The sequence below is a fragment of the Pinus tabuliformis genome, chromosome 6 (assembly GCF_031772625.1).
Source record: "Pinus tabuliformis cultivar Carrire ecotype Pingquan chromosome 6, CPIR1, whole genome shotgun sequence".
Classification (NCBI taxonomy): Eukaryota; Viridiplantae; Streptophyta; class Pinopsida; order Pinales; family Pinaceae; genus Pinus; species Pinus tabuliformis.
This window is the reverse complement of record NC_142292.1, coordinates 426,747,200-426,765,924: the sequence shown is the minus strand read 5'-3', so window position 1 is coordinate 426,765,924 and position 18,725 is coordinate 426,747,200. Positions and strand designations below refer to the sequence as shown.

Here is an 18,725-nt window from a genome sequence, read left to right as displayed (position 1 = left end):
GAGGTGTGCAACAGTGCGAGATGCAAGGAGTTGTTGCAGCAGCGCAATGGTCAAAGAGAGAGCACTTGTCAGTGGCAGAGGGAGCTTCAACATCAGGAGGGTCTCTAGCCCAGCAGAGAGGTCAAAGTTGGGAGATCAGTCACTTACTTCTCAGTAACTGAGTTGCAGGGCAGCAGTTGGCAACACGATGCAACATGATGATAGAGAGTTGCAGTGTAGATGTAGTGTTGGGAGAAAGAACCAACAGCAACACGAATGTAGAGGGAGTTGTCGTACAAATGCAGCAATGGCAGTGGCATAACCATGGGCAACAGGCTTAGCATCAGCACAGGGACTGATGCCGGATGATCAGAGTAATACTCAGTGAGGAGTATTGCTAGAGCACAATCCTCGCTAAGAGGGAGTGTTGATTAGTGTAGCATCGGATGTGCTCTAGCCATAAAATTTGGTGGAGAGGTTGGGGCACATGAGATCTCCAATACCCAGAAAGGGTTTGGGCAGATTCTAAATAGTTCAAGAGATATTAAAATAATTAATATTTTTAATGGAGTCCCTAAGTTTAAACTTAGGGAAATTAAAATATTAATGTGGATTAACATAAAACTGTGTTAGAATGGTCCAAAAGACATGGATCAATTCGGATCTAATCTTAGCTGTTGATTAGGGACTTAATCTTGGTCGTTGATATGTCAACGAGAAAAGTATAAGAGGGGGCTTGAGGGTCACTTGGAGAACACACCAGATGATTAGTCATTCTATTCTCTAGAGCAGGGTTTGCTAAGAGAGATAGTATCAGTGATCGGATTTGGAGCTGAGGGGCAGTTAGTACAGAAAGATAGAGAGGCAGAGATAGTATCGGGAGATCAGCACAGGAGCCAGAGAGTGACACATTAGCAGCCATGGCTCACGTAGGGCCATGTAGAGGCAGCCAGGAGCTGTGCAGTGCTTCAGAGAGGCCAACGTAGTTGATGCAGAGGGCTAGAAGGCTGACGCAGGCCCATTCAGGGTGACGCAAGGCCAGCGCTGGGCAGAGAGAGGCTGACGCAGTCCAGAAAGGCAGATGCTGGGGTTTCTGGGGCAGAGTGGAGCTGAGGAGCTGCCAGAGGGTTTATCCGAGGTTTCAGCCGGGACATTTGTCTCAGACTGAGAGGTACTACTGCCAAGGAAATTCTCTATTGCGTAAGTCGAATTTGGCACCCATATTGTACTTAGAAATTGCTTAATAAGAAAACCCATAGATAGCTGCATTGGTTTTCCCGCATTGGGTTTTTCCAGGGACATTGGTCCAAAAATAACGGTGTCATTTTGTGTGCTTGTTTTTGTTTCCTTCAGTTGATGATCTATAATATGTTGAGCATGCACTAGTGTTTATTTTCAGTATTTACATTGTAAATAACTTGTTTAAGTAACGAAACAAGTAGGTAGGAATAAATCAGTAAAGTGCATGGAGGGTTTCTAACTGGTAGACTTCCAAACTTCAACATGACTAAGGCAGGGAGTAGTGGTAGAGGAGCTTGGGTTAAGGAGGATGAAGATGCAGCTCTCACATCATCGAGACATCATGCGCTGAAGAAAAGGAAGAAAAAGGATATATCCAAGGTCAGATGCTTCAAGTGTGGGGAACTAGGACATTTCTCCACTCAGTGCCCTTGAAAGAAGGGCAAGGAAGAGGCTTCTATCTCGAAGGGTGCTCTCACGAAACCCGACAAGGAGGATGATGACGAGGATTGTGCCATGAGTGCTCATGCACCTATCGGGAAGAGGTGGGGCGACTTTGAGTTGCAGTCGGGAGGACTACATTGGGGTAAGATCCTTGAGGTGCCCAAACTCTTGGATTATATATGGCTACTGGAGCCCTTAACGACAGCAGCAGAATGACGGGTGTCAGCTAGTGTGAGGGATGAGGGAGAAAGAATGGCAAAGCTAGAGTACCAGAGTCTGAAGCAACGCAGTGGAGGTTGCAGCAGTGTGTGAGGCACAGAGCAAATTGCAACAACGCAGTAGCAGCAGAGGGTCAGCACAGATTAGCAGCAGAGGTAGCTTCAGCATCATGAGGTATCCAGACTAACTAGCATGTCAGCTTTTGGGTGGCTTTTCAGTTGCTCACTTCTCAACAACTGAGTTGCAGTGGCGCGCTATGGGCATCATGATCCAACATTTTGAGAGGGAGTTGTAGTATAGATACAATAGTGGTAGTGGCAGTGTCATGGGAAGCAGTACGAGATGCAGCAGTGTAGTGGATGAAGATCAGCAGGCCAAGCATCGACAGCACAGAAGACCGATGTCGTGGATCAATGTGATGCTTCTAGTTGGAAGTATTGTTAGAGCACATTCCTCGCTAAGAGGGAGTGTTAATTTTGGGTAGCATCGGATGTGCTCTAGCTCCAAAATTTTGTGGAGGGGCTAAAATACATAAGATCTCCAAGACCCAGAAATCGTTTGGAGAAATTCTTCCCGGATTCTGAGTTATTAAAATAATTAATATTTTTAATGGGGTTCCTAAGTCTAAATTAGGAAAATAAAAATACTAATGGGCATTAATAAAAATATGTGTGAGAAGCTTCTAAGAGGTGAGGATCAAGTTTGTTTTAATCTTAGCCATTGATTAGGGACTTAATCTCAGCCGTTGATTCATCAATAGGAAAAGTATAAGAGGAGGCTTGAGGGTCAGTTGGAGATACACCAAGTGATCAAATAAGTTCGATTTTTCTGGGGCGTGGTTTGTTGAGAAAATTGAATTGGTGATCAAGTTGCAACAGAGGGGTAGGGATAGTTGGGGTTGGAGGATCTTCTCTGGGACCCTGAATACACAACAAAGAGAGTCAAAGATAAGCCAGTGGAGGCAACGCAGACCAGGGAGGCTGACGCTGGGCCAAGAGGGTCCACGCATTGCTTGACGCAGTGCCATCGTAGGGGAGAGCTATCCTCTTGTAGTAGTCCGAATTCAGTTAGGGAGCAGCAGGATCGACCGAGAAGGTTGACATCAGATCTCCAGGAGGCTGAGGAGGCAATGCAAAGCTGACATAGAGTCTTAGAGTGCTCCACGCAGGCCCACACACCTAATGAGAAGGGGCAGCATAGTTGTAGCTGGGGATAGTCAGTTCAGTTGTCGGATTGGAGGGATTTTGCTGGGTGAGTGATGTAATCTCACTTAGGTTTATGCTAGTCTATTTTATCTTTGTAGCTGGATAGCCGAGAGGGCATCCAGAGTTGTATTTAGAACTACTGCTTAATAATAGAAAACCCTCAGAGCTATTGCACCAGTTTTCCCACATTGGGTTTTTCCGAGGACGTTTGTCCAAAAAATGGTGTCCCTTATGTGGTTGTCTCACATTTGTTTCAGTTTATGATCTTTATGTCAGTGTTTTTCATCACTATTTATAAATTAAATAACTTGTTGAATGTAATAACAAGTAGGAGATGATAAACTAGTGATTATAGTAGGATTTCTGATTTGTAGATTCAGAAAATTTCACAGATCCCTGATACAAATCTAAGATGGCTGACCACATCTCGAATGTTGTCTTCTTCCCATGGAGATGAGGGATAATATTGTCTTTGACCCCCTCAAGAATGATATATTGTTCTAACGTAATTTTCCCCAAATTTTATTAGGGCATTAGGGTTTTAGCTGAATTTATTCCCAAACAATAATTAATTCAATACAAACAATAGCTTCTTCAGTGAACAATTTCATATTCTCAATAATTGAACAAAATCATGCAACAATTTATTCATTTGAGACTTCCAAGCAATAAACCCAACAATTCAGTATAGAACTACTTAATGTTTTGATAGTGAAGATAAATCCAAATTCAATACTGGAATTACTAGGATGCCTTGCGAGGTTGTCTCCTAACCCAAACTGCATAGAACTTCATTCAAATCCAACAAACACCCATCGAAATTTTCGTCCTATCTCTAAAGCTTGAAACAAATTGTCATAGAGCTGCTACAAAGTTCACTGCCTTGAATGGAATGGTTTCCTATGCCTAGAGCAACAAACAAACAAGAATAAACTTCGTTTCCTTTTGAGATGGTACTCTTGTGCCAAAAAATAATGAAGAAAAGATAGAAATGTGTCAACTAGAGTGGAATCTTTCACCACCGAAATTGACAAGGAGAAAGGGGTCCTAAAACCCTTAGAGCCTCAAGATCAAGTACAAATAGAGATAAAATGATCCAATCAATGATGCTCTAAATGAATTCAACTGCCTTGTATTTATAGATTTCCTTGAGGGGATTATCTCCTTAATTAATTGAGTAAAATTCACTGAAACCCCAACTTTGGGCTTCTTTGCCTAGCTACCCCAAAACTTGCTCAGACATTGGGTATTTTGGGGTTTCCCCTTTATCAATGACTATGGCCTATGAGGATCGATAAGATACTTCCTCTCTTGGACAATTAATTTCTTCGGAACATTAGAAACCCCCCTTCTTGACATTGCTTGCCCTCAAGTAATGACAAGTTTTGCGGCTGCCCCCCTTTGTTTTCTTTCTTCAACTTGATGCTCATTTGCAAGTTAAACCCCTCTTTTAGAATCGGAAACAAGTTCATATTCATCATCACAACCATCAAACTCAGAGTCACCACCATGGGTAATTTCTATAGCATCCTTTGTAGATTGTTTGTCCAATCCATCATTCGGTGCTTCAAGGATTTTCCTTGGTGGTGTTAATATCTTTCACACAAGCATCAATATCACCAATAGTCATAGCATTTGCCTCTTCAACAACAAACTTTGAGCTATTTTCAAGGTTTTTCCTTGAATATGAAGCAACATCATGGATGGAAGAAAACTCAGATAAGAAGGAATTCGATTGTGACCAAATGTGCTTTTTCAAGTGCTTAATCTTCATTGATTGGCATGGAACTTCCTGAAGTAGTTGTTTACACATTTTCTTCCACTTAAGCCTAGGTTTGGAAACATTATTTACTTCAAATACAACACAAGACTTTTCCTTAGATACAACGTTTTCAATCACAGTCTCAATATTCTTTATATGGTTAGTATCCTTTTTACCTTTCAAAATTGTATCGTGCACTAAAGCTTGTTGAGTATCTTCTTCAGTAGTAGACCCTTCATCTTTATCCTTCCCTGATCAAAAGAAGCCTTCTGCCCTTCTAGTGGACACCTACAATTTTCTTGGGCTTGTCACGAATTCCTAGTCCCCGTTCACCCGTTGTAGATTTATCTTGTACAAGATTATAAAGATTTTCTTGGTCCTCCTCACAAAATGCACTTCTGATGGTTGAGACTTGACCATTTCCCACATCACTATACTGACTTTCTCTTAATGTTGCAAGTTTCTTCACTTCGGACTTGGCTCCAAGAAGATCCATCATCATTATCATCATATTCAACAAAGATCTGATTCCATCATCATCATCATATGCAACATAGATCTGATTTTCCTGAAAACATTCACTAGTTTGATCGCATTCATTTATAGTTGGAAGAGGGTGCTTGCTCATGTAAACACAGACAATGTCACCCTTTGAGAGTTGTTATCGTTTCTTACCATCAAAAGATACCCATGAATTACTTCGAGCATCACCAAAAATCATTAATTCATGCTGGGTTGAAAATAGAAGTATCACAGGCCGTAATTACAGTGAGTGGGGACATATTGGGGTAAAAAGCATGCATGGGACATTAGGATGCACCATGGAGCCCCCAACTGATGTAGAATAGGTTGTGCTTCCAGTAGGGGTGGCCACTATGACTCCATCAGCTTGAACTTTAGTTATAAGGTGATTGCGCTCATAACATTCAATCTTACAAAGGTAAGGATTGGAACCACGATCAACCACAACTTCATTAAGGACATCAAACACTTTTCTTGGCACAACTTTCCCATTGCGGAATATCCCATTACCTAGTCACATTCTGAGTGTTATGTAAACTCCATTTGTTGTAATATTGCCATGAATAATAGACTTCAAATCTCTTTGGAAATCTGCAAAATTACATGCTTTGAGAAATCCCAGAGAGCCAAGATTGAAGGAAACCACAAGGGGAAATACTCCCTGAAATAAGTTTGAAGCATGAAGTATCACATCATCCCCACCCAAGCATGCAATAAAATCCACTCTTTCATGGAGATCACTGGCATATTGAATATGAAAGGTTTGAATGAAGCCGAATCGAGCAAGGATTTCAAACATGTCCCGCACCTCAAGCTCCACTAAAACATTCATTTTTTCCAAAGTTCCCTGATTGGTAACATTGAGAAAACTCTTTGGCACATTTATTGCATTTTTCTGTGGTAGGCTTCTTACATTGACTGCTTCTCTTTCTTGTTTTTCTCCTTTGATTCATCATCTTCCTCATTTGTATTATCTGCCCCATTGGCTTGATCATCATCAACACTTGAATCAGATGAATGTTTAGCACTCCTTTGTCCAACATCATATTCCTTAGCAAATGTTGAGGGATCTGAAATATTTGTATTTATTCCACTTTTTCCTTTTGGATCATTGTGTTGTCACTCAAATTGTATAGGCACAGTGTGACAACGAATCAGGGCGGGGGTTGTCCCTTTGATCCCCGTCCACTCTGTTCTAGTTGTTTCCAACAACAGGCTATAGGGGGTAGTTCCTATGGAAGATAGAAATGAAAGACGAGTTGACAACCAACGAGTCTGGGAGACACGATTGAATGACCTAGCCACTTGGTTGATTTAGCAAGCTTTTAGAGATTAGATTTAATTATCAATGAGATCAATTCCTTATGGAGTCAAATTACTTACTTTATATCAATTAAGGACCAAATGACCGAATGAACAACTGTTGTTGGAATGCTTAACTAACCTATATGCTATACAAATCCTAAGATAGATGAAATGCAAGAATCTTGGTTACTTTTAATTATATGCATGTTCTAGATGGTTCCTTCCTCTTAACTATTTTGGAACTAGTCTCTAGAGTAGGTTGTGGGATAAAAGCCAACGGGAAGCAAGCAGAGACTTGATTAATGATACCTCCCCTTGTGTTCTAACCACCCGATGCCTCTGGCACTGTAGAGACTGTGGCTTTGACAGCAACAACGTCACTGTGTTAACCACTAAAGAGGTGCTAGGCTCCTCAAGCTAGGTGAGAAAGGTTGTCCTAAATGTCTATCAACCAAGCTTATGCTTGGAGGTAAATTATTAGATGCAAGAATATTCCTAGAATGATATGCAAGGATTATGAGTGAGTCTTGAGTTAAGATTGTTTATGTGATTCAAGTACTTGATGTTGATTATCTTATAACAAGAGTACTTAACAATATATTGAAAGAAAATCTTAAACAAGACCAAGTGCTCAATGATACAAGTGCCAACAACCAACAAGAGATCTTCTTACAATAATTCCACAAATATATTGACCACCAAGTGATAACAATGATAGTAATTTAGGAAACTTGGAGCAGTTATCTAATTAGCCAATGATTTCCATTACAAAATGCCAATGACTAAAATTAAAACCAAATCACATCAACCATGAGATGATTATGAATTGTAAAATTTCCTTACCCAATTTTAGAGACTTATGTGTGATTTATTATTGCTGCAACCTTGTATTTAGAGATCTGCAAATTTTATATCAGCAGTCAAAAAGTGATGCAAGATGCCAAAGATAAGCTAGAAAATCAATGCATTTAACTTCCAATGATATTCGCCTGATTCTAAGACTTCTTAGACATTATAGATCAGATTTATTATGCTCAGATCAGACCTCAACATGATGTTTGTCAGATCTGTAATAACTTAGAAAAACAATGATTCAGTCCTTAATAAACCAACAAGGTGCCTAAATATTAATGCTAAATAAGCTCCAATGATTAGCTAATCAATTTGAGTGATTTTTAGATAATTTTTAGTCAATTTTGATGATTCTTATTTAGTTTATATGACTACATAAATGGTTGTAGCGGACATATCAGATCTGGAAATTGCCCAATTGTCCTAAAAAATAACTTATATGCAATCAATTTAACCACAAGATTAATGTTCAATACTTTAAGTGACTTGTTTATGAATTTAGGCTTATTTTATGTGTGTGTTTATGCCATGAATACATTGTTGTAACAATTATATCAGACCTGAACTTTCGGAGCATACCTTGAAAATTATATGACAGCCAACATAAAAAAATAAAATTGGTAGATCTAACCTTCGTAATTTATTTTGATGCCTCGTATGAGTTATTAGCTTAATGTGTGGGTTCTTTAGGCTTGGATTATGATGATTATGTCACTATTATATCAATATATCAGATTTGATATAAATTATGCAGTCAATTAAAATGAGAGATGAAGGCAATATAAGCAAACCCTAAGGCCTAATGACCTATGCCAATTTTGGAAATGTGAGAGAAATCACACCTCAACACCTACACACACAAAATGTTAGCTCAAACCCAAAGATCAGATCTTTATGACCGCTGCAATCACAAATTATTAGAGATAAAATCCTAACCCATTGAACAAACCCTTGTTTTCAATGAGATCTAGCCCTTGTAGGGCTTCCGACCTTCTTAATGCTTGCAAAATAGGTCCCAAACGCTACCCTTTAGGGTTGGATAAGGGATAGGGCCTTTAGAAAATGGGTTTCTTCCCCAATTTGAAAATAAGCAACCTACAAAAATGGGCTCAAAAACCCCAGACGTCTAGGGTTTTTAAGGGTTGGAAACTTCAGAAGTTTACTCCTTTCTTTGATCCCTCGAGAGATTTCACCTGTAAAAATAAAAAGATTTTTTCCCAAAAAAACCCAATATATATAAAAAAAACCAAGAAATTATATACAAGAAAAAATTAAAATGCAAAGGGTTAGTGAAATTATTTGCATAATAGAAAATACAAGGTGAAAGGTTAGTATATATAGACACAAATTAGAGAAACTATTTTCAAATTTTGAATGTGGGATAAAAACTTTACAAGTAAAATTTGAATTTCAAATTAAAAATTAAATCTAATTAAAAAAATTAAACTACAAAATTAAAACTTAAATCAAATAAATATTTACAATTTTGAAATCTAAAAATTATTTACAAAATAAAATAAATCTAAAGAATATTTACAAGTATGCTAAAAACCCCAAAACATAAAATTTAAAATAAAACCCCAAACCCAAATAGCTGCAAAACAAGGGTTAGAAAATTTTATTTACAAAAATTATTTTACAAAAATAATTTACAAGTTATATACAAATATACAATGCTTGGAAATAAATATCTTTGAGTAAATAATTGTTTAAATGATGAATAATGACCATAGATCATATGTGTTTTAAAAGTTATGGTATTGCCCACAACTTCATCGAAGTAAGAGAACCAAACAAAATTCTGGGAGCCCAAACAAGGTCAACCCTCCTCCAAAGTTTTAGAACTTGGAGCCCAAGGGTCGAGAACCTGCAAACTCTATATATTTTCTTCAAGAAAGTTTGTTAGACATATGGCGAATCAGATCACCTAAGATAGACCCAAAATCTACCAATAAAGTGTCCTTATCACCGTCTAATGAATAAAAAACATTAAAATTTTAAGTACAATATAGGAAAGCACATACCCAACACATACCACAGATCATCGGACAAAGAACACCATAAACTGAACCCCAAAGTCTTTTATTATGATATTTGAAACGTTCCCAACAAATCAGTGGAACAAAACTAGCATTACAAAATTACATAGACCAAAGTCAGAGCTTTCATCATGACTTGAGAAACAAAATGACCTTTAATTTATAGGTAAATCCTCCAAGTGGAAAATAACAACGAGTTGGCTTGATCCCTATCAAAATAATCTCGACCGTTGATAAATATTTAATCATATTTTAATCTCCACTGTCGAAAATATTTATTTTTGAGGAATTTCGAATTTCTCATTAAAAGAATTTTTTATTAGCTCAAAAATAATTATTTTGAGCTAATTTCCTCAAAAATTTAACTTTGATTTAACCACCAAAGTCCAAGGGTCCAATTTTTCTTGAAATTTCCAATATTCCCTTAGTGGGGGATTTCCAAAAATTATTTTCTTTTAGACCCACGATTTTTTCCACTTGGAGAAATTAATTTCTCTAACATTTAAATTTTTTACTCTAAATTAATTAATTTTCAATGTTAGGATTTAATTAATTTTTTGCCAGAAAAATTAATTAATTGACTCATGAGGGAATTAATTAATTTTCCACCCTCAAATATTTTAGCCATGGTGTCTAATAAGTATGACGGACCATGCACTAGAATATTTTTTAGATAAGATTATACAAATTCAACCCTCAAAGGGGGAATACCCATTCGTTATAGACCCTCATGATGCTTACTCAATTCTATGACACAACATGATCTAGTAGACCAAATGATTTGTAATAAAATAATTTAGCAATTAGCTTAAATTATTCCCAAATCACTTTTACAAAAGACTCGACTAAGACACTAGGGCTCACCTAAGACTTTGACGATAAATTCCACCCTAGCTTTGGGGTGAGGCTGGAGGGGAAAAATCTGCCGATAATTCGTGTTTATAAACATAGATAATCAGTGAGACGAAAAACATCCTAGGGTGAAATTCGTCGTCAAACTAATATGCTTACATAGGTTGTTACATACATACACTGTCTTAATAGCATCATTTACATTATAAATTTGTATAATGGGTTTACAATGACTCAAAAAAATTGCTAGTTGATGACTCGGATCTTTTGAAGAAATATGGCACCACTGCTTCCTTGGAACTTTGACAAAATGTGTGCAACACGCTAGAAAAAAACTTAATATATCCATCAGTTTTACCATCCATATTTTCATTATTATCACTAGACCCACGTCTTACACATCTCCCATCCTGATCAGAGATATATGGCTGCACAACATTAGACATACGTCTACTAGATTGGGGTTTTGGATTATGATTGTGATCACCTTTGTAAACAATTTTAGTCACCTACCCATCATGGTATTGTTCAACCTTTTTCTTTTTCATGGTACTTAGGATGAGTACATTTATAATAGCTGTGAGGGTACTCATTACCCTTAACTTGTTTCTGTCCATACTTATGCCAATTATAGGCATCATCACAAGGCCTTTATGAAACAAGATGAACTGGTGGTAAAGATCTCTGATTTCGTTCAGTAGATTGTGAAACTAGTTCAAGACATCCAATTGTTTTATTACTTTCTAGTTGTGTTGGCATCTTTTGTTGACATGAAACTCCATAAGTATCACCATTAGCTTCTACAATATATTCCATTTGAAGTGCCATCGATGTTGTACTTGTTGAAGACATCAAAGGTGGGTAAGATGATGCCTGAACTTGCATTTGTGAAAGGTTTTGGGCCTGTTCTTGTGTCTAAACCTGTGCCAATACTTGTTGATGAGATATACCAACAGAAGAGTCATTGCCTATTATACCACCTCTATTGTCAAGATGCTTCCCCAATTTCATGTCATTTTCACAATCAGGGGGTGCACTGGCTGTGGCAGTTACGTCGTATATGTCATCCTCCAATTGATGGTTGGAAAATCCATCACCATCTTCATTCCTTCAAATAATTTTGGATGATTGCATACCTTCTCTTTAGGGGGATGCATCCATGTCTATTCTTTTGTCATTGTTTCAACTTTTCTTATACTTTGTTTAGCAGGCTTAGACTTGTCATCAGAATCACTTGATTTTTTTTCTTGCCGCTAGCCCAAAAGTCGTTCCATTTCCTTGATTGATCCTATTTATTTTCCTTGTCCAAATCGTCTAATTTTGCAAGAGCCACTTTTTTCCAGCATTGCAACTTCTTTATAGTTTCCTCTCACTACTTTTGCAACTTCCTCCAAGATTCAACATACTCCTTACCAAAAATTGTTTGCAATTGTTTCATATTCACACATCCTTTAGGTTGGCAGGATTCTAGCTCTAATAGCACTGTATTGTTCTAGGGTATTTTTTCCCTAGATTTTCTTAGGGCATTAGGGTTTCAACAAAATTTAGTCCAAAACAATAATGAACTCAATACAAACAATAACTTCTTCAGTGAACAGTTTCATATTCTCAATAATTAAACAGAACCATGTAGCAACTTATTCATTCAAGACTTCCAAGCAATAAACCCAATAGCTCAGTACAAAACTACTCAATGTTTCAACAGTGAAGATGAAATCCAAATTCAATATTGTAATCTCCAGGATGCTTTGCAAGGTTGTCTCGTGATCCAAAGTGCACAAAACTTCGTTCAAATCCAAGAAACACCCACCAAATTTTTTGTCCTATCTCTGAAGCATAAAATGAATTGTCACAAAGCTGCTACGAAGTTCGCTGCCTTTAACAGTATGGTTTCCTATGGCCAGAGAAAGAGACAAACAAGAATAAACTTCATTTCCTTTTTAGATGGTACTCCTGTGCCGAAAAAAAATGAAGAAAAGATAGAAATGTGTCAACTAGGGTGGAATATTTCACCATTGAAATTGATAAGGAGAAAGGGGTCCTAAAACCCTCAGAGCCTCAGTGTCAAGAAAAAATAGAGATAAAATGAAACAATCAATGATACTCCAAATGAATTCAACCCCCTTGTATTTATAGATTTCTTTGAAGGGATTCTCTCCTTAATTAATTGAGTAATATTCACTCCAAACCCCAACTTTGGGTTTCTTTGCCCAACAATCCCAAAACTTGCTTAGACGTTGGGTATTTTGGGGGTTTCCCCTTAATCAATTACTATAGCCTACGGGGATTGATAGGCTACTTCATCTCTTGGACAATTAATTTCTTGGGAACATTACAGATGATCCTCCTAGCCTTGGTGTCATTCTTGTTATGCTGGGTCAAATGTTGGGCATCTTGAGGTGGAGCTACTTGTTGTTCACAAATTCTGGCACCCCGTTATCTTCCAACACTACTGAGATTCGCTCCTTCCATGAGCAAAAGTTAGAGGCTCCCTCTAAACAGTGATCTGCCCTTAATCCTTGGAATGCTATAATGCTTATCTAAAATACTGCTCTTCAAAACTCTAGTGCAAGCCTTCCGCCTGATCTATGCTCTTCATTGACTGATCAATCTGGTGTCGGTCTTTATGCAGAACTCTGCTCTAATACCATGTTAATTTTCCATGAAAATTTGCAACTAATATGAATTATTGAAAACAAGGCAAATGAAAACTGAAACCAATTTACTTTCACCAAGATACAAAGTTTCTTAACAATTTATAAGTAGCGGAATAAAAACACCAAAGATAAAAACACATTCACACAAATTAGCATGCTTGTTTTACCAAGGAAACCCAAATGGGAAAACTTGTTTTCTTTGTTGTGGTATTTTATTGATTGTTCTTGAGCAATTGGATCTATTACAATTCATGATGCAGCTGCAGTCAACATCTGTAACTGAGAACATAATTGTTCTCCTGTTGAATATTCTTGACTTAACTTGAGAATCCCCGATCTTACTCATATTTCCTTGCGCACTAGAAGCCCCAATTTCCTTTTGCAATTCCTCCTATTTCCTAGCGCACAATTGGGCTCCTATTTCCTAGTGCAAATCTCCTATTTCCTTCTGCACTTGTGTCCTCCTAAATCCTTGCGCACAAGCTCCTCAATTTTGTGGACACATACACAGAATGATCTCACAAGAATGATCGATCTTGTGCCTTAATCCTCCTCTTTATAGATACAATTCGAGCATGCAAGAAGGCCCAGTTCAATTTATAAGTTCGAGTTGTGATAGTGAGTTAACTAAGAGTTCAAATTGTTCTCTCTCCAACCAACACTTGGAGTCTTAACTCATTCTCTCTTCAATCAACACTAAAGACTAACTCGTTCTAACTGAACTTGTAACTGCCACCTTGCCCTATAGTCAAAATGAAGAAGACTCGACGTAACTGAAGCTCCAACTCTACGCATGCAAACTTGATGACCATTCCAATGAATTGGAAATCAACTCATCGTAATTGAAGTCTATCTCATGAACTTGCATCCATGCTAGAGAAAGACTAAGTCGTGGTCTTCATTGGCTAAGGCACAAGCCAAAAGACCTTCCATCCCTACATTTTCAACATGTAAAATTTACTTCATTGACAAAATCATATCAGAATACGCTGGAATTGGACAATGATCCAATGTACTGGATTTTCAAGGCAGCTAACCTGGTTTTGGATCTTATCTTCCACTAGCATATGACGAGAATACATCTTCCGACATATGGTTGAAGGATCCCATTCTTCAATTTAAGTTGAAAGTTAGTGAAATTAGCTGGTTTTCTTTTGATTTTTCTTGAGTGGTAAATGGATCATAACAGTTGTGTTATTTAATTATACTCAAAATGTGTGTAAAATGTAACAAATTAGTTTTTCATATGAACCAATCAACCGCACTGTTTTTGTTTAGTTTTGCAGCAGTGTTAAAAGGGTCAATCATGTAATCAAAAGGTTTGTCTAAAGATTTTGTTTTATTAAAGTGTAAGATGTATAACCCATCGTTATTTCAAAAGTCTGAGTGGAAAATAAGCCAGGCTAGGAGTTTTTTCTGACGCAGACTTGATTGTGGAATAAAGGGGTCATTTCAGTTGTTTGCTTGTTATTTTATTTTATTGCAGTTACTATGGAGACACTTTATCTGAAAAGATGCTGGGAAAAGCCTTGAAGACTCTAATGGTGCCTAGAGATCAGTATGTAGTTTCAACAAAGTGTGGCCGATATGCAGAAGGTTTTGACTTTAGTGCTGAACGAGTAACAAAAAGTATAGATGAAAGCTTGGCAAGGTTGAACCTTGACTATGTCGACATCTTCCAATGTCATGATATTGAGTTTGGCTCACTTGACCAGGTATCACTAATTAGGCATCATTTTTCCGAGTCTATATGTTTCCATTTCCACTGTGATGTCCAGCTGGGTCATTTGGCAACAGCTAATTTTGTTGTTAGTATGTTGGATCACATAGGAATGCTTATTTCATGTTGTTCTTTATTATACACATTTTAGGGATTCAGATATAGATTATACTTCCATTAGCTAATTTTGTTGTTAGTATGTTGGATCACATAGGAATGCTTATTTTGTGTTTTTTTTTATTATACACATTTTGGGGATTTAGATATAGATTATACATACACTAATATTTTGCCCGTGATCTGAAATGCCAAGTTGAATAATGTGGGTTTTACTTGTGGAGCTTTGTGTACACAGATTGTCAATGAAACTATTCCAGCACTTCAAAAACTGAAGGAGATGGGAAAGATTCGATACATTGGTATTACTGGTCTCCCTCTCGATGTTTTCACCTATGTGCTTGACAGAGTCCCGCCTGGCTCAGTGGACGTGATTCTGTCATACTGTCATTATAGCATCAATGACACTTCACTGGAGGATTTATTGCCTTACTTGAAGAGCAAGGGTGTTGGAGTCATCGCTGCTTCTCCTCTGTCAATGGGCCTCCTTACTGAGAATGGACCTCCAGAATGGCATCCTGCACCCTCTGAGATAAAGGTAAGCATCGTGTTCCATGCTTTGTGATATCTTGGCGGTCTTTTTACAGGGTTTTCCCACATAACCAGGTTATGCTTTTAAGTGTGCTATTTTTTAAACATTTGAAAATAGGTTTCTTGAGATCGTGTTTGTTTTTCTTAAACTTTATGGTTTATGTATGTTTTACAACTTCCTGTCCAAAACATGAGACTACTCAAAGGGGCAGACTCTTAATATTAACTCTTGACATGGATTTCTAATAGCACTGTGTTTACTTCCGTTGGGCATTTTATTCATTAAACCTTTTTTTTTTGGTTTCAACGATTACCCTCGCTCTCTGTTTATTTCCACTATCCATTATCACTGTTATCCAGTCAATTGTCTTTTCTGATGCTCATATTTGGCTACCACATTGACTAGTTTACACATACCAACCTAAACCTTGTGGCAATTGGGCTTATATTAATGCAGAGACCCAGGTTCAAAAACCCCCCAAGTGCGTGCAGATAAGGTCAGGTGCAAGTACAGGGTGATTTTGATGGCATAGATATTCCCTTCATAGCACCACAGCATAACCAATGAGATTCCATAAGATGCATTTCTCAAAAAAAAAAAAAACATATATCAGAAATACATGTGTCCTGATAGATCCTTGTAGCATAAGTTGTCCCAAAGTTTTAAATCCATTGTAGGAGCAATGTTTATTGGTCCTTGTTACCACAAAAATCTAATGCTCTAGTGTAAAGTCTCACTAGGTAGTCTACGTTAAGTGCAAAAATGGGATCATCCACTTAGTGGTTGTTCCCCTATTGTTCTGTGGATGGATTTTATCCCCACATGGGAGGTTTCCCCAACAGGACTCATAGATTAAGTAACTCAAGGAGTTCCAGGCTAAATACCCTCTAATGAGGCTTCCCCAACAAGTCTCAAAGGTTAAGTAACCCAAGGATTTCTAGGCTTAATACCCTCCAAGGACACTGCTAAATAAGTGCCCCATAATGATATTTAATTAGGTAGGGCTCCAACTGAAATAGGGTAGTGAATTTAAAGAACCTATGGCTAAGTCTATAGCACTAAGGTAAGTCTTGGAGATGCTCAAATAGATTCCAAACCAATGCTACCTTGAATTAAAAGGTTGCTGTTATAAATTAGGGTTTAGGATGAAGACAATTTTACAACGTGCAAATTTGTGACAGCAGTAACAAAACAACCCACTGAAAATGATAAACAATGAACTATCAAATTCTATTTGATGGGAAAACAATGGAAAAGATTACATCAACTTTTCAATGGCTGAAAATGCACAGAATAGCTACTAAACTCTAGACGTCATCCCTAGAATAATGGCTGAAAAATGCATAAAAATGATATTTTTTCTTTTTTCAAATTAAGATGTACGAAGCCTAACCCTAGGACAATACTGAATAAGGTGTTTTTACACTATTAAATGCAGATTTTGCTGTAACCTAACCCTGGTTTACCGTGAAAAAGAAGAAAAAGATATAAAATTTTGAAGCTTGGCAAACAAAGACTAGTGCCCTATCAATATTGTTTATATGGAGTCAAAGAAAGGCGAGGTCAAAGGTGGAAGACCTTGGTTGGAGTGAGTAAGAGAAAGGGGGCCTTCCAATCAAACCCTAGTGATTTCCAATCAATTGGAGATTTAATGTAAAAAAATGCTATTCTAAGTTTCCTTGATAGATACTAGGTAATAAATCTTGCAAAGGACATTTTAGAGCCATCAAATATTCAACATATTATGAAAACTTCATAGAAATCCTAATTCTAAAACATTGCAAAATGGAAGAAGATACTCATGATAAAGTGATAAAGTGGCACAATTCACAGTATCGTCACTTCATCAATCCAAGTAATTTTATCCATTCCAAGAAAATTCACTATATTTAGTGAGCCATTGTGTCTAGGAGACAAGAGCAATTAGTCTCTCACAAGAGAAATAAATGAGTGTGTGTGACAATAATCCTCCTAAATCAACTTTCTTCTACTTATATGAGGGCAACCAAGTTGAGTTAGGGAAAAATTAGACTAAAAGCCCAAAAACTAATATTTCAAGTAAAGTTATGTAGGTCACAGCCCGACCTAAAAAATAGCTCTCGCAATGATAAAACATAACAATTATCCTCCTTTTAACTCACACGTGTGAGTAAAAATGCCTCTAAGGGTGATGTCATGCTTTAAAAGTGAAGATCTCTATAAAAAAAGGTGCTAAGGATGCGTCATATGAGTGCTCACTCAAAGCCATCTCCTCATCATGAAGGTGTCCAATCATCAAACAAAACCTCCACATCAAGCTATCACCATTAGCCAAGCCCACATCATCATGCTAGACCTCATGAGAGTGGCATCACAAGGTTTGGGCATGATGTCATCATCAAGAAAGGTGTACCATCTCTTTCGGAGGTATCTCAAGTCATCATCATCATCAAATTGGTCTAGGAATAGGGAAACATCCATCAAGAATGTGCAAGGCCAACTTGGGGGAGTCCTATAGTCCCTCGGGTAGATCATCATTCTTGGCAACACCCTAACTACATTGAACAACACTTCAAGATTTAGAAGGAGAGGAGAAGGTAATCATCAATTCTCGATCCATCCCAAGGTCAATGCTCTTCTCAAAGTGGTCAATGTCCAAGCATTGGTATCCTAAAGGGTCATTGATCAGGCTTAGATGTTCTCTCTAAAGTTGTAGAGAAGTCTCAATCAATCCCTCAAGGGATAGCAATTGTATCTGGGAGAAGCTATATGAAACATGCCCTCGAAATCAAGTGAGATCATCGTCATAGGTAAAGAAACCATAAAAGTATCACAATGTACCATATCTAATGCAAAAGGCACAGAAGTAATTCACACAAACATCATCTTCAAATGCCTTTCTAGATTAGGGTTTGTAAACAAGTTGCTATGCTTAGATATGAGAGGGTTATCTAGAGGCCCTAGTAGGTTTTTCCAACCTCAAGGGGAGGAAGAGGTCCTAGGCAGACTCATTAATTAACAAGTGCAAGTAAATAGTGGTATGGTGGGGGTTTACTTCACGGAAGATGCCACCTTGGTGTAGCGGTTATGAAATATCATCACTCTTGAGTGTTATAATGTGAAGGAGAAATTGTGGGACTTGAATCACCCCTTTCCTCAGCCTATTTTTACAAGCCCTCTTGTGCGCATTTTTTCTTGTATAGCTTGGGTTACAAGCTTTATTTATGCATTAATTATGCCTTAAAGTAGTTTCTCTTTCATTAGGGTTGGGAAATCAAAGTTATCAAAGTTCCTTTTATTTT

At 37.5% G+C, this 18,725-nt stretch overlaps 1 protein-coding gene and 1 pseudogene across 1 annotated transcript in view; one reads left to right on the top strand and one right to left on the bottom strand.

Moving 5' to 3' along the window:
* Positions 1–6,279: 6,279 nt before the first annotated feature.
* LOC149259127 (putative WRKY transcription factor 4) lies at positions 6,280–11,383 on the bottom strand (annotated as a pseudogene).
* Positions 11,384–14,565: 3,182 nt separating this feature from the next.
* The window catches only part of LOC149259126 (L-galactose dehydrogenase-like), a 90,640-nt gene continuing 86,480 nt past the window's right edge, over positions 14,566–18,725 (top strand). Inside the window, exons 1-2 of the mRNA XM_089375029.1 lie at positions 14,566–14,790; positions 15,151–15,450. Of these exons, the coding sequence (XP_089231155.1) occupies positions 14,590–14,790; positions 15,151–15,450 (501 nt within the window). The 5' untranslated portion in view covers positions 14,566–14,589. The remainder of the gene's footprint in view (positions 14,791–15,150; positions 15,451–18,725) is intronic.